Here is a 25,698-nt window from a genome sequence, read left to right on the forward strand (position 1 = left end):
CGGTGTGACCTTCACTGGGGCGGCTGCAATTTTAAGCTTGATGTTTAATATGAAGATTGATAGATGCTTGTGCAATTCGATAACAATTATGTAAGCGATGATCATTTCCAGAAATATTTGCTTTAAGGAAAACTTGACGAACGACTTTGTTTGGGAGACCTCGTCGAGACAGCAATGGTGCCAACATTTGCGCATAAAATCAGAGATCACATATCTTTGCTGTACAGAATACAAGACAGGTGTCAACAGATCTGGCTTCAATTGAAGGTCAAGCTGTGAAGAGGTCATCCCCCATTCTTGCACTGCAATTCGTAACATAGAGAAAAACTGATGAGGTAACAATGGCTTTCCTTTTGCCACAGAATGTTGCCACAGAATCAAATGAGTATTGCTTGGTATTTAACATAGCCTATAATCTCAAAGGAGGCATGTTATGCACGTTTTTATATAATTTGAATTAAATATTTTTCCTAAACGAAAAAAATCAGTTGTTTTTTAAACTTGCCTTTTATATTATTCGGGATCTTTTTTACGCGGTAGTCCCACGTTTTATCCAGCTGACATGCAATGACTGCAGCAGCCTCTTGCCCCTCCTATCCAGTGGGCTTAACAGTGATCATCAGCATTGTTTTCGTTACAAAAGGTAGGAAGTCTGATTTCAAAAGCGTTTATATAAGTCCATGGATGACGCATGCGTCACCCACACATGATGCATCGCGGACATTACTGCATTGTGACCACGCTTTAGCCTTGCTACTGCCGGCGCTCACAATGTAGGATTCATTCACTTTTACAATCATCCTCGTTAGTCGTTTTCTGGACAGAAACATCCATTCTTGCAGCCGAAGACAATGAGTGGCTAGTGTCGATAGTGTCGGTTGCCTGAGTTGGCCACCCGCCGTGACGTGTTCCCTCCGCTCAGCACCGTTCCGACGCACATTTGCACACCGAACTGCATATGACAGGCCCATGCACTGCACGCGTGCATAGTTCCGAAAAGATTACCGCCGCTCCAGAACCAAGATTGCATTGTTCTTATGAAAGCGATCGTAGAAAGTTACGCGCTGCAGCTCCTTATCCATGCAGATGAGTGGTGTACGGATCGGCCACGCCGGCCGCTCTGAGATGCGTCTTTATGGGCCATCGGCCGGCTGATGGCCCGCCGGTATATCATAGCCGGGCACTTAACGGCCCCGCTGGCGGCTCATTATCGCGCGCAGACGTGCAATCACCCCATCGGCTGCGACCCGCGGCCCGCCCCGGACCAGGTGCGCCGGTTAGAGATCAACCATGTGCGTATCAGGGGGGCTGATCCGGTGTCGGTGGCCTAAGCGACGTCAAAGATCACTCGTGGATCCGGTCATTTATGAAAATACACTTGATTTAAAACCATTAAAGGTTGTTACAAAGCGTATGTGTGTGAAGAAGAAGCTCTCAGTTTACTAGCTCGGCACTGTTGAAACTGCTCTGTGCGTAAATCGTTTCTTATCAAAAGCTTGACAAAGACTTATTCTATGAAGACTCCTCGTTAAATCTAGAATAATCGCCAGTTTCATTCTAGCAAACAAGATTTATAGCTGGAAATAATATCGTTACCTGTTCGATAAAATCTTCTCGCTGCGTTTAGTGTCAGAGAGCCTTCATGGCACCGCCCATTACCCGTCAGAGTGGGGATATTGATAGAGAGCGGTATTGTCCGCGAGAATCTGCACCCAACAATTACACTTTCCTATTACATAATTGCAAGGTGAGGCGATAACCCGAGATGGATCTATTTGACATATCCGCCCGCCTTTTTAGAAGACTCTTCTGTAATGTCTTCCGTCCCAGTTTTTGATTTTTTATTATTCTATCAATGTTTTAGCTTTGACAAATATTTGTTAACCCTATTAGTGGCAGGCTCCTGGCTACCCCTATTAGTGGCAGGGGGGCTGTTTACGACCCCCTCCCCCTGATATCTCGAGATCTAACGGGCCGATTTTCAAAATTCAAACGGCATTCGATTTCGCTCAACGTGATCTACATTTCTAAAAAATAAAAATTGAAAAATGTCAATAGGGGGTAGAGGGGGTAAAAACGGGCAAATTGCAGATACATTTTAGACTGTTTATCACGGCCAGGTTTCTGAACCAATCTTAGCCCAACTTTTGCCGATCGATAGAGAATGAACCAGGAATTCACATGGATCCTAAAAGTATGCATTTTCAAAAAGCATAGGCGGATACAGATGTAATTGCTAATTATTCCCCAATATTCAGCACCTGGACGCGCCTATGATTTTAGGGGAAAACATCGCTTGTAAGTGTTCACAAATACATGGTATGGTGCATTTGATCGCTTTCTGGCAATGTAACTACTACGAAACCACTCATCAAATGGTACTGTACATTTCCGTATGAACCCCCCCCCCTCTTTTGGACGCCTGGATCCACCTATTATAGCAAAAACGTGTCAAAAGAGGTTGCACAATAACTTTGTATATGTTATCACATGATACCTTTCATTCACTGTTCGTAAAACTGGTGCATACAGTTATAATACACCAGCATCGTGATCTTCGCCCAAATGACTCGCTTCACGAATAGGACCCCCCAATTCCCAGTGCTTTGGAGCCGCCCCTAGTAAAGCTATGAACTTGAAATTTTCAGAGAATGTGCCCAATTTAGTTTTAGGAAAAGTCAGAAAATTTCAGCATCGTAGCTTCAGCGGTTTCGGAGATATTCCCGAAAAACCTGAGGGGTGGATGAAAACAACCCCCCTGCCACTAATAGGGTTAAGCAATAGTAAACTTGAGCGGGCAGATCTTTAGTACGTAAGTGAGCCAGTCAGGACTGCCATATCCGGCTAAGGGATGAAGAAATTAGTCGAGCTGGACATGAGTGACTCCACCCAAACAGTCCCACGCTCAAATCAGACCAATCGGACTTCGTGCCTAAATGCTTTCACTTGCGCTTAATGACACCAACTTAAATTGCCAAACTATGACGGTGTAAATTTATCGTATTTGCACTAGATTTCAATCGCTCACAGAAGCAATTAATCATTTGCCTGATACAAGGACAACGCGCAGACAACGCGCATAGGTAACTAAGAGCTTTATGTATTTAAAGTGCATTTACTACGGCAGAAAGAAAGAACGATATATGTAAGCTTACTGAAAGATAAATGCGTGGAATCACTATCAAAGAAGGACAGTTTTTATTAGGCAGCGCTTCAAATGAAATACAGAAGTTCAGCTTCTTTGCTTTTTTAACAACAAAAGTTCGTCTACAAATGTTTACCATCTAAGCTACAGATGTTTACCATTACAAATCTACAAACGTTTACAAAAGTTCACTTTTTATCGAGCCCTTACAATGAAAGACTGCAGCTAGGTACATTTTTTTCCAAACAAAGGAGATAGGCTATTACAAGCTGACATTAAAATATTTTGGATAAGTTATTACGAGAATGAATATCCATACCCTTTCTTCATACAGGCATTTAACTATGTACTACTTATGGTTCTCTACAAATGAATTTCTTTTTCCTGTTAGAAGAAAAGTGTCCGCCAATTCATTGATCGTTGTCGACAACAGTTGTTCTAAATCGACCGCGTGCTCATCAACGATGGTGATACAAGAATGGCCACACCGAAAGGCAAACGACTCAGCTTTCTTTGGGCCTTATTCGAATGTGTGTCACACACGACCATGGTGCAAGCAGTGATTTCCCATTAGGCAACGTGAATCCGATCACGGACTGGCAAATGAGTTGGGTTTCGCCGTCCGATGGCAATGCTGGCGCGCACGCTAACAACGTCTTCGGAGCGGGTCGTTCCAATCGGCTCCGTGCCACCACGATCCAACTGAGGCCACTCGGGAGCACGCCCGGCACGCCCGCCAGAGCCACTGAGCCCGCTCTAGGTTTATGGCAGAGCTGGGACGAGTACCACCACGGTTTGGCATAGGATGACACTTCCGGCAGCAACAGATGGTGCAGGGATCATCCGCTCATGAGGAAGTTAAAGATGTGGTTGCTTTTCGTCCCATTTGGTCCGTGGAATCGAACATACGCCGTAGGTGACAATAGAATTCCGCCCTCCCTCCACCAGAATCCCGCGGCCTCTCGAGGAGCTCGGTCTGATCAGAACACCTACACCGGGCAGGTGGAGTACACTGCAGCGTTCAGCTCTGATCTGCCCTGGGGCCGCGGGCAGATCTGCCATCTCTGGGCGGACCCGCCTCCCGCCGCCATCGGCTACCGCGCACCGCCCCCGCCCCCGCCCCCGCCCGGCGGCCAGCGGCGCATCCGGCACTGCTAATCGCAGGCGATAGGAGACAGGAGGCGGTGATTGATTCTGTGAGCTGGTGTGGTCTCTGAATCTCTGCACTGTGGCGGCTGTGGTTGGGCGGATGGAATCGCACTTGAAGTTAGTGAGATCTGAGAGCGAGTGGCTGTGGATGCGAGACTGACTTCGGCTAGACGTTGTCCAAAGATAGAGCTCATTATGAGACTGAACTAAGGATGTCGAGGCAAGAAAATTGAGCTCTCATGGAGAGGCCTGACTTTCGAAGCATGAGATCGGGTACACCGAGGTCAGAAACTGAGATAGTAGGACTGCAATAAAAGACGCTGCAGTCACCTACTTAGGGCGGAGGACAGCTGGCAGGGGAGGCGGGTAAGGTGGCACAGTATAACCGTGACCGAAGACTGAAGCTCTCGAATAACGAGGTCGCCCGTGTGACATTTAGAGCCACAGCACAGATACGGAGGCGAGGCTTGCGATCTGGGCTGGCCCTGAGGTCGGGGTGGGGAGGGAGGGAACTGAGGTGCGCTCAGCGGTTCATTAGGAGCCCGACTCAGAACTTTATTAGGGGACCCTAATACCGATTAGGAGCCCGACTCAGTTTACTGCCGCCCCGCCGGCCGGCCGCCGCCACCGGCGCTGACCTCTGCGCCTGACGTACGGGATCCGTACGCCTGACATACGGGATCCGTGAGCGACCCACGACACGGCGCCGCTGACCGCGCCGCAGCCGAGGCGATACGGCCACCGGGTCAGCTTTGTGGCCCCAGCGCGGGTCGATCGCCCACCTGATAGAGGGTGGCGCTTCACCGAGAGAAGAGCACCCAACGGCGCGGCGCAGTAACGCCACCACAATTTATCGCTACATTTACGCCCCATACCGCGTTGCAAATCCTGTGACGCAACGGTATGGTAATCTTTTGTCATATTTGTCGCCTACGGAGTCATGGTTGCACCGCGGGACATTCGTCCAAGAATGAAGTGGGCGACGCATTAGTGATGAGGCAGATGTGCAGCGGTGATAATGGGCGGCGTGGTCCGGCCGCTCTCCCTCGAGATATGATCGTGGCTGCTCGCCAGTTAAACGCTGCCTGGAACAATAGAGCACCGTATATGTCACACCAGAGCGGCCGCTGGGGCGCACGGTCGGAACATTGCCGAGCCAACTGATGGGCCCTGCGAGCCGCCTCATGACGTTCAGTTTCCATTGGCGGCAGTAGAGAACGCAGGGCACTCAGCGACCGTCAATGATAACGTCCAGAGGCCGGGGATCGTTCGCCTAATGCATTGTACCAGTTTGATTAAAGGTCTTGATAATGCACCCGCATGGGTCAGCTTTGTCGAGCTCGTGCAGGATAAATCTGAAAGAAAACTCACATCCGGTGCGTGGTATTGATAGAAATCGACGTTGATCTTCCTCATTTGGCTATCTCCCGTACATACGCTCGTATTCCGAGACAGGAAGGTCCTCAACTAGGCACAGAGGAGGCGGAATGGTTGCCTTCCGGGTAAAAATGAGCAAAAAGCGTTGATCTGGTAACTGATCGACTATAACTTGTATATTTTTTATCTCACTCACCCAAGTTGCTTCGACAAGAATGCGTCATACCAAGTTTCTAGGCGTAATAATCCACCACACCTTCCATGGATCTACAAATTGATAAACTTACCACTTTCATTGGTTAATAATAAGCAGGAAACATTCATTTGCGTCTCAAGATCAGTGCTATCTCTTATTTCCGGATGGTGAGTAACGTTTTTTTTTCTAATTGAAGTCGAAGAGGCAAAATGTACAAGTCGTTTTTATACAACTTATTCAGTTTTTTTTTTTGCCTGCTCATGAAGGAAGAAAGGTATGTATGTACGTACATTGTACAGTCGGCGAGGAAAGTTAAAATCGTTCACTCGTTAATCACTTTATTGCTCTCAATAAAACATTGCAAACGTCCGGGTGGTACTCAGCTTTTGCCGATAGCGACTGTTACCCGCCTGTTATTCCCCATTTATTACCCGATTCACAGCGCTATTTGTCACTGTCAGTTATGTATGGCACTCAGGAGCGATCAGCATCACTGGGACGTTTCTGGTGCAGACGCTATGCTGCATCGCGGTTAATGCAGTGCTATAAACTGATGGCAAGCACACATTTAAGCGGGAGTGCTGACTGACACTAAAAACATGGGCACGTGCAATTTTCATTGTCCGTGAATATGTACAAAAGGAGCGTAGCCTTCCATGTGCGTAGGCCATACAATAAAATGGCCTCGAATGGAAACAATAGACGGAATAATGCTTACGTAAGTCACTGCTGGGTTCTGTAATAATTCCTCATTCCTGTCATACATTTTATTCCCAAAAACGCTTGTGGTTGATATTTTTGTTCATAAGGATGTCCACTTCACACCCCAGTAGCCGCAAGCCGCGAATGCATATATTTATTGGACATACATATATGCGTGCTGCGTACCACTGAGCCCTGGAAACTGCAGAAGAGCACACGCGCAGAACACCAAATCGTGGAGACTGCCATACCTCACAGAACAAGAACACTAGCTACACATTGTAATATAGAAATAAAAACTCTTGACAGTCATTCATATTTGCGAGGCATTTCCATCGCGATTGAGACTGTGAGCTCGTGACATATTTACAACCACATCGAACCACAACACATCACACGGATAGGTAGCAGCTATTGACAGAAGCCACAGTCGGCAGTCGGCTGAAACGAGGGGCTCCATATTGTATGATGTGCGTAAAGTAAACCGTCATTTGCGCAGTCTTTTACCGTGCACTCAGTCCCGCTATATACCAAGTATTTTGTTCGCTTGTTTCACAAATTAGTCATTTGCGTCATAAGCCAACTAACCCAAGCATCCTGATGCGTATTATTTGTCCCATTTCTCACGACTCTTCATCCCACGCCCTCTCGATCGCTCTTTCCGTGGGGACTATAGATAGACAGACACTCTCCCATATGTAGACTGGAATTTCAGCCCTAGTGACAGGCTCAAGTCAGGTGGCGACCTTGGGACCGGCTCTTGATGGTGTACTTTGCCATAACAGCCACAACAACCACTGGGGAGTCAACTACTGATTGTGTCCCCAGGCCTGGCCATTTCTTGTCGGTTTGTTCGACGTTGCATCTACCCATGCTCATATATGTTCTCCGGTTACTGACAAATAACAACCTGCGGGCGGACACATCTAAACGACGCAAAACAGCCCCACAAACAGTCGCATATATCCAGTCCCGGAACCGATCACTGACCGCTGTGTCGGCTTATGGATCATCTGCCTCTGACCTCCATTTGTTTGAGTCCCCGCCCGCCTCGAGGTGTCTCGTTTACCGAGCGTTTGACCCTGACCGGTGCGATTTACCGGCCAGCTGGGCACCGTAAACGACGGCGATATGGCAGCCCTGGTAAACGGTGGCTGCCATATTGATGATCGGCAATAAACGGAGGGGGACCGCCACCGCAGCCCCGATGACGGAGAAATTATCTCCGCTGGGGGAAAAACCGTGACCAATGGAGACATCGTACTGCAATGAGAGATGGATGGGAGCGATGAGCGAATGTTAGAAGCGGGGCAGACAAAAGGGCGCGTGAACTGATACGCAGTGTTGATTGTTGACATCCATTGCCACATGGATACACGGACATGTATCCGCCGAGATACACGGGTAATTCGTGATCGTGATGTGTGGTCTTATCATTGATGTCTTTTTGCAAAAAGTGACCTTATGTGACCTAATGTCTTGCTGCCACTCAGTTACTGCACGGATTTTGCAACTACCAAAGTAACATCTAATCATCAGCTAGCCAGCATGCCCTGAAAGTGGCAGGCAATGCCACCCGCGCAAGACAGATGACAGGTGTTGGTTACAATATGGCACGTGTTAGAGACAAGCATCCATTGTCAATCCTTTCACATTTCCACAGCTATCGTGATCACGGTCGCTCCCGTGATAGTGTCAACTGGCGGAGTTGGGTGTGAATTCCGACTGACACTCGCCGGCCGACTGATAATGATATGCTCACGGTGCAGAACTGCCGTAGCACCTATCTGTTGGCGTTTCGCCAGTCGCAGTGGCGGCACGGGCAGCGATGGTATCACGGACTGCTGTCACCTCAGTCCGTGAGAATAGAGGGGAGGGGGAGGGCGCTCAGCAGGTCAGCGCCGCCCACGCACGAGGTCAGTTATGTAAGGACATCCCTGGATTGATGAGTGAATGAGAAAGAAAATAACAGAAGTCGATGTCAACAAAAATAAAATGAATACGACGACTTAACTTTCTTAAATATTTAGTCTGAAGTTTAAAAATATAGAATCTGTTCCTACATCGAGGCATTCGTTGATCTCCCAAGAAGGGCAGATCGATATATATTGGAATATTCCATGCTGATGGGGATCGTCATGCAGATAAATGGGAGAGTGTTATGGGAGGGGTCGGAAGGGGAGATGAGATGAGAGTCTGGAGAGGTCCACTGCCTGCCGGGGGAGCGGCACCATGAGGCCCCGGAGCAGGGCAGAAGGGTGCGGCCCATCAGCCGACCCATCAGGGCGGCACTGATGAGTGCGACACGAGGCGGCGGGTCAGTCGGCGCGTGCCGTCCCGTACCACGGCACACCGCCTGCCTTGACCCGGGGCGCGGCGCGGCGCCGATTAGCGTCCCAAGCAGAGCACATCCCGACCACGACCGGCCGGCGCCGGCGCCGTGCCGAGCACGACAGCCCCATCGGCCGGCACCGGAGCCGTGGCGGCCCGGAGACAATTACAGGTGACGGCGATTGGCCGGGGGTGCTGAGAACCCCAGCCGATTGGGGTGCCATGGAACCAGCCGGTTAGGAGAGGCCGGGGAGGCCGGTGACCCCTCAGAGGTGGCGACGGCGCACAGTGGAGCATATGTATCAGCCACGCAGTCAACACTCAACAGATGTGGGATGAGACCGACGATCTGAAGAAGTGCAAATCAATGGCGCTGGTGAACTGAAGACCTGCCTTCGTGTGCTGGAAACGGTGGCCATATTTATGGCTGTTGGCGTGGTCGACGAGCTGCATTTGAAATGGTGTGGGAGAGGGATCTCTTGCTGAATGAACCTCATGCTGCACCGGTTTTGATGGTGAAGTTAAATATGAAGAATGGTCGTCTGGTCATTGTTCGGCGATTATTTAAATGTAGGGCTCAGAAAACAATAAAGTTGTTCCGAACGCCCTCTAATTCAAGTGAACCTTTATCCATTTGTGTGTATGGAGATAGTGTCAGGGCTTAACCCTATTCCTGGCGGGGGGGGGCCTCAGGAGCCCCCCCCCCCTGAGGTTTTTTGGTTATATCTCCCAAACGCGTTGAGCTAGGAAGCTCAAATTTTCTGACTTTTCCTAAAAGGCTTCTACGCAACATGTCTGAAAATTTTGAGTTGATCTGACCTCAGGTCAGGTCACCAGAGGCGGTTTGGTGACGCTACCTCAGAAAAGTTTGCAATCACGCCAGAGCTAGAGTTTTTGACCGATCAATTTCTTCTCTTCAGGGTTTAGTTAGGGTACCAGTATGTGCAATTTGTATATCTCAAAATTTTTATATCGGTGACCTAAGGTCAGGTCAATTTCGCGACCTCCCCATTATAAGTCAATGGGGGAAAAATCAACTCCCTGTTTTTACCACTAAAACGGGTCGGAATGGCCCCATATACCATACATGACTTCATATACGATCAACCTTCACTACCTTGAGGTCTGTTTTGCTGTTGGGCAGCTGTGAGGTCATGTGACGTCATCAAAGGTCACCAAAGGTTTTTGGCCAATAACTCCGTACAGGAACAAGATACAGACGCGTGGATGGTCTCATTGTGTTCAGCTCGTCAAGACGCATCGAATGATATACATGATGACCTCGAGGTCACGTGACCTGAGGTCAACCTTTGACCTTGACCTTTCGAGGTCAACATATATATCATTCGATGCGGATTGACGAGAGGATCACGATGATGCCCTTAGTTTGTTCCTATCTTGACTAATTCGAAAGTTATTCGAGAAAAACTCTCTCCATATCTAGTGCCGCCATTTTGACTTTTTCGACCCCTGTGACGTCATCTTTGACCTGACCTGAAAATGACCTTAGTAAAAATTGTAGATCTTGGCCGTGCGTATCCGATGCCATTTACCGCTTGTCGCTATCTTGCTTCGTTCTCGAGATCTCAGGGGGGGGCCGAATCGGCCCCCCCCCGCCAGTTTCTTGTCCCGGCGGAGCCCGCCAGGAATAGGGTTAAGGGCGCGACAACGACCCGAGTGCTATTCTGTATCGATGTGGTGTGATGAAGGAGGATTAACGTCACATCAAATCCGACTATGGATGTTTGACGCGGGCAGAAGGCACCAGGTGAGCCCCTGATAAAACGCATGCGACCGTTTATCGTGGACCGTTTGGTCCAGCTGTATAGTCTGCAAACATGATGGTATTACGGCATCATGAATCAGGGATGCTGCTCGTAGCTCATTTTATTGATGCATGCGAGATTCTGCATATGTAATGTACATACAACCGTTCGCAAAGGTTCCTGATAGGTGTGTGATGTTCAAAAAGCGTTTACTCATTGCACCTCATACAATAACATTTTAATGACATTCTAGTGAAACATAGATCACAACGTTTATGGGCTGAGATTCTTGTTAGTTAGGAAGCACGGACATACCCATACAGTCGGAGAACAACATGTCAAAATATTTGGCAATACAAAGCGCGCCGTTAGCCAGTATAAGCTACCATGGCCAGTTTTGCGTTTGCTTTAGGTACTGACACTCAGACGATGACTCAGGTGACTTTCCCGAGAAAAAGATCCCAGCTTTTGTTGATGCCATTCAGTTGTGCATTCTATAAGAAGGCATTTTTGTCACAAAGGATATCCCAGTTCAGATAGTCACTTATGCTTCCTTTCATCATGAAGAATGGCGTTCGTGCATTATAACAAAAAAGAGAAAGTCTTTTGGGCGGACGACCTCAGTGGCCCTGATAAGTAAAGCTGATACCTCAGAAACCGGGCTCCTCCCGTTGTCTACAGGTGTTCGCCTCACCGACCAATGGCAGCTATGAAACCGTGTGAAGCGGCCTTTCTTGCTGCCCAGTCGTGTTTTACGGCTGGTTTTATGCGTCATGGCTTTATCCGGTATCGGAAGGGTGCTGTTAGCTATCTGTTAACGATGCGTATGTGTTTGGATGGTCTAATGAGCCAGGCACAGGTCACGCTGGCGATATCTTGATAGAGAGGATGGAGGATAAAGGGAACGGGATACAGGATACAGAAAATGGAGGGGAAAGGGTAGAAGCTTAAGGGTAGGAGATAGAACATGGAAGATGGATGATGGAGCGTGGATGATAGAGGATGAGAGATGAAGACATAAAATGGTCAAGCGCTCTTTGGCATGTGATTTGCTAGCTGGTCCAACGGACAAGCTTTTCAGTTGACCCACGCATGGTCCCTGTGACGGCGACGCTCTCCCGGACATGGTCCCTCCTCCGCTGAGCTCATCCCGGCTCATCAAGCAGTGATGTAAGCAGGCAGCTCTCGGATGTCGAGCTCCACACGAGTCCGTCAGACTCGTCATTAACATCCTTCGTCGGCCGCCGCTATACATACAATCGGCGGCCGTCCGTTAAAAACCCATCAACGGCCAGATGAGCGCCCTCACAGCACGCTGACAGCGTCGTAACTTTCTCACCCTGACTGTGGGTGTCATTCTGGTGTCAGTGTCGGTGTCACCCTAATGTCGTCGTCGATGTTACTTCAGTATCGTGTCAATGTCATTCCGATGTTGCAGTATCTGGCGTGCAGATGTTACATTTGGTTGTAACAGTGGTCAGTGGGTGGTGGCGGTCTAATCTAGGTTGGCTTTAGTCGCGGCTAGAACGAGGCCCCGATGAGCTAAGCTTGAGAAAAGGCGTTAAGTTCTGTGAAAATGCTGAGATGACAAGATGCTAACATCTCTTCTCTATGACTTACTAAAAAGGCGGTATAATTCCTCAGTGTCCTTACAAAAAAATGTAACAACTTCTAGGATAAGTTAATTAGTCCCAAAAGAACCAGTCTAAGACAGCCTCACATCACAAGTTACAATGTGGATCGTGGGAGAGGCGGGCCCACGATGTTTGTCAGCGTATATAGAACAGTCTCTTCGCACCGACCTTTTCCACACTGCGGTTCTGAGCGTGAGAAAACTGCGTCGTTTCCGGCAGCGGCGCTGTGTTTCCGGAGACAGGAAGGGCATCAGTCGTCGGATCGTAACACTCCGTGACAGACTGAGACGCGGACGATGGTCAGCGATGTTATGAAACGACCACACCATGACGCCGGCTTCCCGGGTCGGAGGCCGTGGCGGCCCCTTGCTCTGTCGGTCGAAGGGAGGCTGTAACACGTGTGTGGAGCACAGTGCACAGTGCACACTGCACACACCAGGTGTGCACCGACCACTCACGTACCGGCGGCCTCGTGTGCCGAGAGCCCTTGGAGCCAGCCAATTTCCGCAGCGTTCAGGCGCGCACGCAAGCACGAAAGAGGGGGCAATTGAGAGGTACCGAAGAGGAATATAGTTGCTCCCTCGCTTTCAAGCAATTACCCGTAATACGGTGCCGATATGATGTGTCAGGGAAGTTTCTCAGCGAAGACTGGGTCGATGAAATAACTGATCGTCTCATTGTGCAAGGTGATCGGCACAGTGTTATATAATGCCACACAGAGAGACCTTGTCTGGCCGAACTGAATGTACCACCTCAGGTGTGAGAGACTAGCGCAATTTCTCACAGGCTGATACACTGAAGGCTACTAGCTCGGAAATGGCTTGCTCTCGTTTTTACTGAGAGAGAGCCCCTCGTCCTGGTTAATGCGTCCGCATTTGCGCCATTGCACTTATTTCTCAGCTCTAACTACATTTACTCTGTGAGGATCTTCCCTCTCATTTTGCATTTTGTTTCACAGTCGTCTCTTATGCCCATGTCATGTTTATTGTTTATTCGATAACGAATCTCAATCAGAGCGTGCCATCATTTTATTCGACTGGCTTAGGTCTAATACCTGAATCATGGATTGTTAAGGGATGCTGCTCTGGGATTTTTTTGCTGGCGGATCAACCCCAACCTGCGAAATATGTGCAGATCTAGCTGACCAATTCTGTTATGTAAATAACTACCCTTTCTATCCTGACGCCTGACGGGTCCGATTCCGCCCTATGACCGCTCGATCCTGACGGGTTCGGCCGTCCGGCCCGCCCAACTCCGCCGAGTTTTTCGGTGGCGCTGCTTTCGTCCGTGCGTTAATTGGTGGTCGGGTTGCAGCGAGCGTCGTTCACACAATGGTGCGACAGTGAAAGCTGTCGGTCGTTGGCCACGCGAGACCGTCATCGACGCTCGGTGGGTATCGACGGAGACCCTGCGACACCCGCCCCGCCCCCGAGCGCCGTTCCTGCCCCCGTCCCCCGTCCGCCGCCCGCCGTAGCTGCCGCAGCTGCCAATTAGCCGAGAAGTCGAGCCACGTGAGGGCTGTGGCTGGAACAGCTAAGTCGTCATCCAGACGACGGGCTGAGTATTTTGATCCATGGGAGACCGACTTCTTACCCACAGTCCATAAACATGCTGCCGTAACAGGGATATTTTGATTGAGCAGTGCTCAGAATGACGCTTCAGCAACGTTTGCAATTTTATGTATCCAATTTCCTCCGTTGAGCTCCAATGTCAGAGTGCGATCAGTTTGCGGTTTAATTGCACCGTCCCAGCCGATCCGACTCATCGCATTCCTTCCTGAACGGGAAGACCTCGCTACCCGTGCACCCCACACCCCACTGAGAGTGAGGTGTGTGGTGCACACACAGCCCCTGCGGTGTGGCGCACTCCAGACCTGCAGTGGGAACCACATCCACTTGTCAACAGCCAGGGAAACAGCGGTCATCCAGTCGCCAACCGCCGCCGTCTGCGGTTACCGCTCTATTTACCGGTGTCTCATCTGTTGGGGAGCGGTGTTATGACGAGGTGTGTGGGAATTCGTTGTGCAAACAAAAGAATGTAATGGTCATCGGGTTATCAATGTGGCATGTCGCCCCTCTGCGGTTACTCATGCTTCGAGAATGTGGCGTTGGAGATTTTATTGAATGACATTCCGCGGGTCACAATCGGAACGAGGATAAGCCTTTAAAAGGTGTCACCGTAAATACGCATCGGGAAACCACTTATATTATCCTCATTTGCTGCACAGTTACTCATAGCATAAGATATTCCCACGTGTAAGTAACTTAGTAATTTCAGTTATGGCAAAGGGCAAAGGAGCGGTGCAATATTTTCAAGAGTCACATACCAACTCAGATGTCAGAGCTTTTAGCTTCGACGTGGGAAACATTCGATATCGTTTTCCTCGCTAAATCGTAGTAGAGGGCACATCTGGCAGGCTGAAAGGAGGGCTGTTACATATACCGCGAGATGGGCCATTTGATGGACCGTGTACATCGAGTATACTTGTTAGAGACTGATCAAGGAATTCAACTGATCTTTTATCGCATGCTTTTATATTTTTACAGATATCGGCACATTATGAGTTGAAGTGCTGTCCCTCTCCATCTTTGTGCTGATTTTCAATAAGCTGTGAGGCCAGACAGTCCATTCTGGTGGTATTCGTGCTCATTGGCCATTCAGCCTGCGCTGGCACCCCGATGCCGGCCGGTGGAGATCTGTGCCGAATCGGCCCTATTCTCGGCACCTTTAGCGGCGGCTCTCAGCGATCCCGTGTGATCCCGCGGCCCGTGCCGGCCGCCGGCCCGGCTCGGGGCCGTGAGATAAGGCCGCTACTGACCCGCCACTGACCGTGCTGGTGGTCCTGAGTCGGACGGCGAGCCGCGGACAGCGAGCCGGTGACCCCTCCGCGCGGACCTTGGCCGGACGGGCCGTGGGAGGGCGGTCCGTTCTGGCCGCTGGCTGCGCCCGCCGGCGGTCCCACGAGTCGCCGAGCTGGTCCGTGCACCTCCCAGAGGACTCGGAGCACTCACACGGCCCCGAGAGCTCTCAGAGCGCCTCAACGGAATGGAGGTATAACTCTCAGAGAACCCACCAGAACGGCACTACGACTCTCAGAAAACCACCGCCCCCCCCCCCCCCCCTTCCACCCCCATGACGGAGCACAGCTCTCGGAGAATTCTATCAAAATGACCGCATAGCTCATGAACAACTCCAAAAGGAGCAGCAGCGCAAATCTCTGAGTGCTCATCGCCACAGCTCTTAGACAACCCAGCACAGCTCTCAGGCTCTAAAAAAAAATGAGAACCCTTCTTCTCTAGAATGGCAATGCAGCTCTAAGTCCCTGAAAATTTTATCTGAACTGCAGAACACAACTCTCAAAGGCCAGAGAATCACACCAGACCCGTGATCTTGCAATGAGAAGCTCATCCGGATGACGGCACAGCCAATGGTCGACCACGCCCCGCCGTACTCGCTACATACTCACAGGGTGGTTGCACATATGGCGGGCTTGCAATATTTTGGGACATTATTCGCACATTACGACTCGCGTTTCAACAGGACAGTTTGCGGTCTCTCGTAAAGCGGTGTTACGCCAAGGCAGTCTATATTCATCCATGAAATTTTACGAATAGCGCTCACATCTATGTTGCATAGTGGCAGGTAAGCCCAGTCTTATTGCTGTTATACCGTTAGCGCTAGGTTAGTGCAATATTCGACTTTCAATATTATTTTTTGTGTGTTTTATGGTTCATAGGGCTGCACGAAATTGACTGATATGAAACATCCATGGGGTTTCCATGGGGTAAACATCGAAATAACTTTTCAAAAAAGTTTACGTTGTTATGTCACTGTACGATGAATATTTCGTGTCATGTAGCAAACTGGACCACATACCTATTCACGACAGCTCACCGCCACCGTCGCTCACGTCCACAGTTCGGGATCGGGGCGGTGAGGACATTTTTCGTGTTTCTGCCACACGCGGTGGAACTAACGGCGCGTTTCGTTGACGGGTGCAACACGTCCCGCACGTGCCACGTGATCTTCCCACGGGCAGACGCGTGACGGTCGCACGGGCCACGGGCAATATTTTCGCACCAGTGCAGATCGGTCTGTGTTTTATGGGGACTGTGGATCCGTGCCGTCGTCTGAAACAAGTTTTTTTGGGGATTGAAGCGGTAATGCTGATATTTTTGACAGCAAGGTATGGGAACAGGGGAATCGGTGCGATAGCTTATTGAAATGCTTATTATCTGAGTTCTTGAGCCACTTTTTATGAATACACAAAATGGAATGGAACTTTGGTTAGACTTGCCCAGGTTTGGTGCATTTGCCAGCTGACCCGTCGTAAAAACGGCTATTGTTCTAAATAAGATATTTTTAGTGTTCTTCATTGTTTTTATATCCAGCATCAATGTTTTATTTAAAAAAAACAGCATACACTTCTTTTTACTCAAGTGTTTGGTGACAGAAACAGCTTTTATGACCCAAACAGGCGCGTCATACGCAACACCACTGCTCCTGCGCGCAGGATCTGGTCAGGCTGGCACAGCCATGCGGCGCGCGCCGAGTAGCATGCACGCCTGTTTACGTGATTGCCCGTAATAAAACTGAGGCGCGCCGCAGACAAAAACTGACCCCAGACGCACCATCCAATTACACGAGAGGCGGCGGGGTGGCGGACTGGGGCTGCTCGACCGGCCGGCCGGGGCGGCGCCGGCGGCGGTCACTGGGGCCGGGGGTCGCCCCCGCCCCCGCCCCCGCCCCCGCCCGACCCGGCCCCCAGGCGACCCCTCCTCCCAGCCTTCATCTCAGCGCCGCTACAAAACAACTCCAGATCGTGCGAGGTCACTTCCTATTAGATCCATTATCCCCGGGCAGGGTGGTATGTGGTTTGTACTCACACACATGCAACTGGTGAGCTGAGGGCAACTGTTGTACAGAATCTAGGACGTATATGCTACCAAAAATATCCACTCTATACGAGTACATATATTGGTCAGAGCTTAGCAAATGATTCCCTCATCTGCCCAATTTGAGAAAGCACATGCGCCCAATGGCAAATGATGTGCCTACCTAAGATTGAAGCTTGATTCGTTCGATTTTTATGATGTACGGTTAAAAGATGATATATGTACATTGAATTAATAAGTCACAAATAATTCAATTATTCATCGAATTTCTTATTCCCAAGGTATTGGCATGGATGAGATAATAGGGTATTGGCATATCGGCTGCTACCAAACGTACAAGTAAGAAAGCACGAAATCTTTTCCTCAATTTTCCGCTTTATATGTTAAAACTAAGTGATACTATCAATTTCGAAAGTTTTTGCGACATTATAGAACGTACCACTATATCGGTACTTCTGGTGACATGGCACCATGAAGCACACCGTTATTTAGGCAATTTTCGTGACATTTCTACGTTCATTTTGGACCGATCACGAGTGGCCTGTGCCTTGCACAACAAATCAATTTGCTGCAAAATCACTGATCGGCCAGATAATGCCTCGGCCCCGTTCACGCGTGACCGGCGGACGGTCAGGGCAGCATGCCGCGCACATAGGCGGAGGCTGTGCGGCCAAGTCTCCGACATCTTCGGTCTGCCTCTTTTCCTGGTCGGCTCTGAAGCCAACGGATGAGGAAAGTCGCCGCAGATATAACTTCCTCACGACCCGAGAGCGTCACGATTTAGAAAAGTCCGCGGCCGACTCGGAACATTCCGAGACAGAATTCGAACAGGTGATATCCCCTTACCTGCGGCCGGTGTTGACCGAACGCTGTGGGCAGGCGTGGACAGGTGTGGACAGGCTTGGACGGATGAGATTAGGTGTGGACAGACGTAGACAAGTGAGATTAGGTGTGGAGAAGTGGGATTAGGTGTGGAGAAGTGGGATTAGGTGTGGAGAAGTGCAGGATTAGGTGTGGAGAAGTGGGATTAGGTGTGGAGAAATGGGATTAGGTGCGGAGAAGTGGGATTAGGTGTGGACAGGCGTGAATGGATGAGATTAGGGGTAGACACTAGACAGAGGGGAGGATTAATGTGGACAGTCCTGTAAAATAGGCGTGAACAGCTGTGGGCAGAAGGGATAAGTTTGGACAGGCGCGTCCAAGTGAGATTAGGTGTGGACAATCAGACAAATACACAAGCATGGACAGATACCTACTTAAAAAGCCGACAAATTGGCGGCGATTTTATAAACTCCGGATGACAAATGCGCGAGAATATGCCTAAGTGGCCGTCATGATCTTGTAGTGACTAATAATGTTAAGACTAAATAATTAGGTATGTCGAAGTCGGCGGCTGTGTTTCGTCCAAATAGTTATACCATGTGAAGTGTCTGTTTTCAGTACCTAAAAGTTACTTCAAATGTCAATATAAAATGAATTTCAGCGGTAAAAATGTGAAAACACCGGAATGATGCATCTGAGGTAAGTTGATTGAGTTTGTAGTTTGTAATTTGTAGACATGACTAATTAAAGACGATTGATGCTCTTCAAGGGTAATTATTTTCAAGCTGCTGGTATTTAATGAATAACGGAGTGCAGTAATCCACTTCAATTTAGGTTGAAGAAACTTGCTAATTATTTGCACATTTCGACACGAATTTGCACGCTTCACAAGTGAAGTGTGAACAGGCTGGCTGGCACCGCCTGCCTCCCCAGTCGTCTGACTGTTAACACTTTATGAGGGCTGACAACGCCCGCCGCTCAGTCGTCTAACGACCTGCGAGGACTGACAGGCTGCTGACAGACGGTGAGAGACTGCTGACAGACGGTGACAGACTGCTGACAGACGGTGATCGAGTGCTGACAGACAACGGACAGACTGTCTGACAGACAACGGACAGAGACTGACTGACCACGGACAGAGACTGTCTGACAGACAACGAACAGCGATTGACTGACAGGCCACCGACAGAGACTGTCTGAAGTCCATGGACAGAGACTGTCTGACAGGTTAGCAAGGACTGTCTGACAGACAACAACTGACTGACAGACAGCGGACAGAGACTGACTGAGAGACAATGATCAGAGACTGACAGACAACGCACAGAGACTGACAGACAGCGGAAAGAGACTGACAGATAACGAACAGAGACTGTCTGACAGACAACGAACAGCGATTGACTGACATATCACATAAAGACTGTCTTTGAATCTGATCATGTCACGCTTACATCGACAAGCCATTGCCATGGGCTTTGCTAATCTGTGCGGGTACGCAGATAAAGCAGCCCTGATATCGTGCTGCTTTTCCATGCGCTCTAGTTTGGTATGTCGTGCATGTCGACAATTTCAGCGACTCATCTCCACATATGCAATAGTTGTTGGAAGAAAGGCCACGTTGCATAAGAGATAAACACGCATGAAGAGCGCCCATCACGACGCGTGCAGTTTGCTCATCGGACGTGCGGGTCTCGCATGACGGACGTGCGGGTCTCGCATGACGGACGTGCAGCCCTCGCATGACGGCTGCTGGTGCCACTGGCAGCTCGACGCTAAAAATACGTTGAGGTGGTGCTAGTGGTGTGGTTACAGCGCTCCGGTGGGGTCCCATCAGTGAAAGTTTACCAAATCAGCGGGTGTGCTGCTGGCTTTCCACGGACGGTACGTCGCGCAGGCGGTGATCACGCGCCACCAGAGTCTTGGTTCTCCCCTACGTGACGAGGAAATTTGTCAAAACTTAGACAACGCACGTATCTCAGCAACGATTCCGGATGCCACTAATAGACGTCTGATGCAACAAAAAATTAAAGCGCCCTGTATCACGCATGGCTTGGTTACAAGTAACATCGACGTCTGATAATGCTGCAAATGCTGTTCGAAAATTGGAACGGTGTAATAAGTTATGACCGACCACAAAGTTATAAACGTGATGCATGTAGATAAGCTTTATGACAAGAGCTCAAGCTCAGGATCAGAGAAAAGCTAATGTGACGTTATAAACTGCAAAATTTGAGCCAGTGACTAAAGGTACAACTTCAGATGCATGTAATTACACATTTTCAAAAAGACGATGCTTTTTGTTGTGACAAATTACTAGACGTAAGTCATGTCTGATAATAGCATACATATATCGCCCAAAATAAAAAACACACACTTCCGCTGCCGGAGACTGAGCTGATGTTGGCACCTCAGTTTTCTGGGCGTGCGTCTTGAATATTCATATTTTCTGTCCAGCTTTATGGCACAGAAGTGATATTACCCTGCTAACGACGACATGGTCGATAGAGCTAGGCACCAATGTGGCCATGACATGCACATCCGCAGGAGAAACGTGATCATCTGTGTGCATTACGCGAGCTGTCATTTGCGGTTTGTCAATGCCTAGTCGCGATGCTATTTGTGGCACCGCACTGTTCCATGACACGTGAGCCACCACTGATCACAGAGTAGAGCTGTGACTGCTGAGGGTTACAGCAGACAGCAGCTACCCAGTGCCCATGTCCCATGCCATACTCTAGATGTGGAAATAATCTCGAGACTTTCACGCAGGTAGAGCAGCTCAACTGTAGATTACCGAGTGTGGTACTCGAAATGACGTCATGTTCTGCCATTTTCGACCTTTCCCCCAAAAAAGGTTTCACGAGAATAGCTGTCAGACCTACATACAGCTTTGAAGATACAGAAAAATGTTAAAAACATAAAAATGTAGAATTAACAGGGCTATAAAGCATAAAACTGCTATCCGGATTTCTGAAATGCTTGGATTTTGACCCCCAAAAATCGAAAAGCGATTTTTTGGATATGATAGCCAAAAAATCCCAAATGTTTTCCGAATTTCGAGAAAACCGAAATATATGTGATAGTACCTACCGTGTTCTATCCACATACCAAATTTCAGATCGATAACTCATTTTTTGGCTAAGTTATAGCGAAAAAATACCTTACTCATTACTGTTCAAAAATGATGACGTCAAATTTTTAAACTCAATTTTTGGATTTTCAATAGCTTACAAATTTACTCGATTTCACAATACATTTCTTGAAATGCCGGTAAACGGTGAAAACGCGACCTTTGATCTGAACTGTGACGTCATCGGTTGGGCTGAGCTCAATGAAATTTGGTCACAAGGTAATGCTGTGGTGAGGCTATCGAATGCCGTTTGAATTTTGAAACTCGACAGGTAAATGTTTGAGATCTTAGGGGGCCCGAAACGGCTGTATGTAAGTATGTACTTACGTGTGGACCGTGTGGCAGGGTCCGCGGATAGCCCTACGGGGCGCGGTTTAAAAGGCGGTATGAGTAGGTATGTATTCGTGATGAGCATTGAGCGACGATAGGTAATTGTCTTCGAATCAGGTACTGTTCAGCCGAGAAAAAAGCACTTTGAAGGGGCTTTAAATTTGCCTTTTTTTTGTCATTTACATTCGACCCAATCAAAACTGTTGCAAAATTGTTGGGTTTTGATTTACGCTCCAACCGTCTTAAATAACGTGTTGGTGAATTTCAAGTTTTTTTTTGTTAGGCTCACCCTTTGCCCTTGCCTGCATAAGGCCAGCTGAGCCGATTACATCACAGCCCGTGGCCGCAGTGTGCCAGTGTGTCGCCCCGCGCGGGACGCACCGCCCGTCCTCCAGCCGGCAGCCGTGGTCGGCCAGCCGGCACCGAACACGAGCCGCCGCGCCGCTCCGCCGGCCGGGCGGGGCACGTTTCGCTAAAACAGCTCACGTGAATTTTCCGCCGTGCTTTCGGTTTCATCGTCGTGTCAGTGGGACCAAGGCGACGAGGGGAGGCCCCGACGGCACGGCACGGCGGCACGGCACGGGAAGGCGGCGGCACGGTGGCTGCCCGTCACGGGCCGGGGTGGGCAGCGCTGGCTGCCTGGACGTTGGGCGCAGAGGTGGCGACACCTACAATGGCGTTAGTTCTTCTCTTCGCCGCCTGGGGGCTAGATTCCGTACCAGACGTGCTGTGGGTGCTATAATTATTAATATTCATTAAAATAGCACGATTGTTGTGGAGTTAGAATTAAATGAGTTGGTAGCTGTAGTAAATTAGAGTTGGAGGTGGCAAATCAGACACCAGTTTCTAGACCCAGCGGTACCATTATGTGAGCATGAGGGTACCTTCCTACCTAACTAAAATTAACATCTTCTTGAAGTTGGTTCCGAGCGTAGGAGAGTTCCAAAAATCGTGCAGGTCGCACGGGCACCCCTCCAAATGCTCATTGTCCTGTTTTTTATTTGTGCAATATAGGTAGTTTGCTAGCCAGGCGACGGTATTTTTTACGACGAGGGCATCTTGAGTCAGATTAATTTGTCGTTAACTTAAATGCACTTTCATACTTGTGGATGCGTGTTTAGAAACGCCAATTGTTGAATTACGTTTCTGGCTCTTCCTCTCATTTTCTCACTTCAGTCTATACCTGATTAACTCACCGTGCACCAAATCGATCAACGACTTTTGTCCAAAATCGTCAATTTTTATTGTAACAGTTTATTGCTGATATAATATTAAAATCTCACCGCATTAAGACGCATTCAATCAAATGTACATTACATTCACGGGAAAACGGATATGTTCAATACGCGTGACCACGGCGCAGGTGGTCGCCTCTGGGTCGCAGCAGAACAGAAATACGCTGATGGACTCGATCGATACACTCGGCGCTACAAAACAAAAATAATCTACCGTATAATACTGGTCGGCCGATGACTTGACTGGGGTCGCTCACGGAACACGGGCACGGATATAGGTGGGGCGCGGCTAGTGCACAACTTCAGGGGTGACTCAGATCATTGGAGCAATGCGAGGGTGGTGCGAAAATAAATATGCAAACGCCGATGTGCTGATGTGGTGCAGTGAAATGCTTGTGTGCCAGCACAGTCTAAGCATAAAACTAACGGCGACCGGCGCCCAGAGAGCTCCCAGTCATGGTTACTTAGATTCGTAAGCGAACATGTGTGATCCTCTCCAGATCTGTGTGCTCTGGACACGGTAACGGATACGGGGGCGAGGCGCAGACATGCCTTTTGTAAGCTCGCTAAATGTGAAAGCCAGCAGCGCGTGCCATGGTACTCACGCGAGGCTTCAGTAACACACTTCTTAGGAACTGAATAGCAACATAAATCATCAAACGGAGCTCGGATCCACCATATCACATCACAAACGATCGCAGAACGCACGCTGTACACACGTCGAGCACGCTACAGGCGCAACTGTACAGACACTGAACACCCCACACATTCGAGGTGACATCACGCGCGCACAAAACAATGCCGTAGACTAGAACGCGACTATGTCGTGCTCTCGACTGTCGATAGTTGTCCGGGGTGGCGCGGCTCGCCCGGCTGTGTACTGGCCTCTGAACGCCCCTCCGGGCACCTCTCTAGCTGCTCGGCGAGGTCACACAGTCACGTGACCGGTCGAACGGGTCGATGGCGGTGAGACGGGTCGCCCCGGGCGACTCCAGGGCGGATAGCCGAGAGCTGGTCGGTACCATGGTCGGACTCGGCGAGACAGAGCGCGCCCGCTTGCCAGGGGGCGCTTCATCGTCGTCGCTCGAGTTGTAGGTGGCGCTGCCGTCGGTCACCTTGTCGACAAAGTTGCGGATCTCGTCCGTGTAGCCGGACTCGTTATGGGTCGAGTCGGGGCTGTCTGAGCCCAGGTTGGCGACCCCCTGCTCGTGTTTCCTCAGGTGCCGGTCCAGGTTGGTCTGCTGGCCGAAACAGCGGTCACACAGCGGACACCGGAACGGCTTCTCCTTGTTGTGAATGTTACGCACATGACGCTGCAGGTTTGACGAGATGCTGAACGAGCGCTCGCAGTATTTGCACTTGTACGGCTGCTCGCCGGTGTGCGTGCGCAGGTGGCGCGTCAGGTTGGCCGAGCGGGGGAAGATTTTGCCGCAGAACTTGCACGAGTAGCGATCCTTGGCTCGCTGAGTGTGCACGTTTAGTACGTCTTGGTAGGGTCGAGTCAGGCCCGGCATCTGTGCCCTCATCAGGTCGAACGACCTCTGCGCCAGGACCGGGTTCAGGTAGGGGTTGTACGGGTAGCGCATCGAGTAGGGGCTCAGTGAGGAGCCGGGCAGGCCGGCGCCGTACGGCGTCAGGCAGCCCGTCTTCTCCAGGCCGCCGTACATGCTCTCCATGAAGGGATGGATCGGCCGCGGGTAGGCCATCAAAGGAAACTTGCCCGACAGACCTGGGAAACCGGCCGGCGAGCCAAACGGAGTGGGCAGCTCGGGCGCCGGCTCGGCCGCCGCCGGCTCCTCCGGCTTTGGAGCGACGGCCTCAGCCGGCGGCGCCGCGCCGAAGCCAGGGAACAGCTCGTCGGGCTTTTTGCTGAGGTCCAGCGGCTGGTCACCCGACTTTTTTGTCTCCGTGGCCCGGCGGGGAGACGGACTGCGTGACGTCTTCTCCGAGTCCTTGAGGTGCGCTAGGATTGAGACAAATCCTTTGGACTCCTTCTTGGCCGGGGTCGGCACCTTCCGCGGCCAGCTCTCCGGGCTAGCGGACCGATCAGCCCGCTCCTTGGACCGCTCCTGAGACCGTGACCTGCTCCTCTCCTGTTCCGCCGCCGGAGCGGGGGTAGCGGGGGCGGCAGCAGCGCCCGGGGCAGTGCCCTCCGTCTCTTTGTCGGTGGTCTGCTGAGTGGGAGCCGGTGTCCCCGTCTGCTGTCCGGCCTCAAACGCTGTCGTCGGCTCCACCTTAGGCAGTGACATCAGGAACGGGTGTCGTAGGAACGGGTGCGCCGCTAGGCCGGCCGGTGTCGGCGGCACCAGAGACCCATACTCGGCGAGCAGCGGTGGCGTGCAGAACGGCAGCCCCAGCCGCGGATAGAGCGACATCAGCGGGCTAGCGTTCGGCGGCAGCGTCATCCCTGGCGGCGCGCCGGCGGACGGCTTCTCCACAGCGGCTGACCCGAAACGGGGCGCGGCGGCCGAGTCGCAGAACCGCTTGTGTTTGGTCAGAGATGTCTCGTGACTAAACACCTGAGAGCAGCGACCGCACTTGATCTGCTTGCGACAGTCGACGTGGTTACGCTTGTGTCGGCACAGGTTGGAGAACTGGGTGTACGCCTTCTGGCAGACCTCACACCGGAATGGTTTGACGCTAGAGTGGATGTGCGTGTGCTGCTTCAGACCGGAGCTGGTCGCGAACGTTTTGCCACACTCGGGACAGGCGTGAGCTCGAGCTCCCACGTGCTGAGCTCGGATGTGCTTCTGCAGCGCACTGGGGTCGCGGAACACCCGCGTGCAGTTCTCGCACGGGTACTTGCGGTACTCGCCGTGCTGTTCGGCCTTGTGTTTGATGAGGTTGGCGTTGAGCGCGAACGCCTGAGAGCAATAGTCGCACTTGAACGCGCCGGCGGGGTAGTGGTGAACCGAGGCGGCGTGCTCGTCCAACCTGCCGGCAGAGACAGAGACACAGCGGTTACACCACGAAGTTAATGAATCAAAAA

General features: G+C 50.5%; 1 protein-coding gene across 1 annotated transcript in view; it reads right to left on the reverse strand.

The window, feature by feature from the left end:
- Positions 1–22,693: 22,693 nt before the first annotated feature.
- Positions 22,694–25,698, reverse strand: part of LOC122392868 (histone-lysine N-methyltransferase MECOM-like) — a 56,502-nt gene continuing 53,497 nt past the window's right edge. The window contains exon 7 of the mRNA XM_043388203.1: positions 22,694–25,643. Within this exon, the coding sequence (XP_043244138.1) occupies positions 23,621–25,643 (2,023 nt within the window). The 3' untranslated portion in view covers positions 22,694–23,620. The remainder of the gene's footprint in view (positions 25,644–25,698) is intronic.

The sequence above is a fragment of the Amphibalanus amphitrite genome, unplaced genomic scaffold, assembly GCF_019059575.1.
Source record: "Amphibalanus amphitrite isolate SeventyFive unplaced genomic scaffold, NRLGWU_Aamphi_draft 000504F_arrow, whole genome shotgun sequence".
NCBI lineage: Eukaryota > Metazoa > Arthropoda > Thecostraca > Balanomorpha > Balanidae > Amphibalanus > Amphibalanus amphitrite.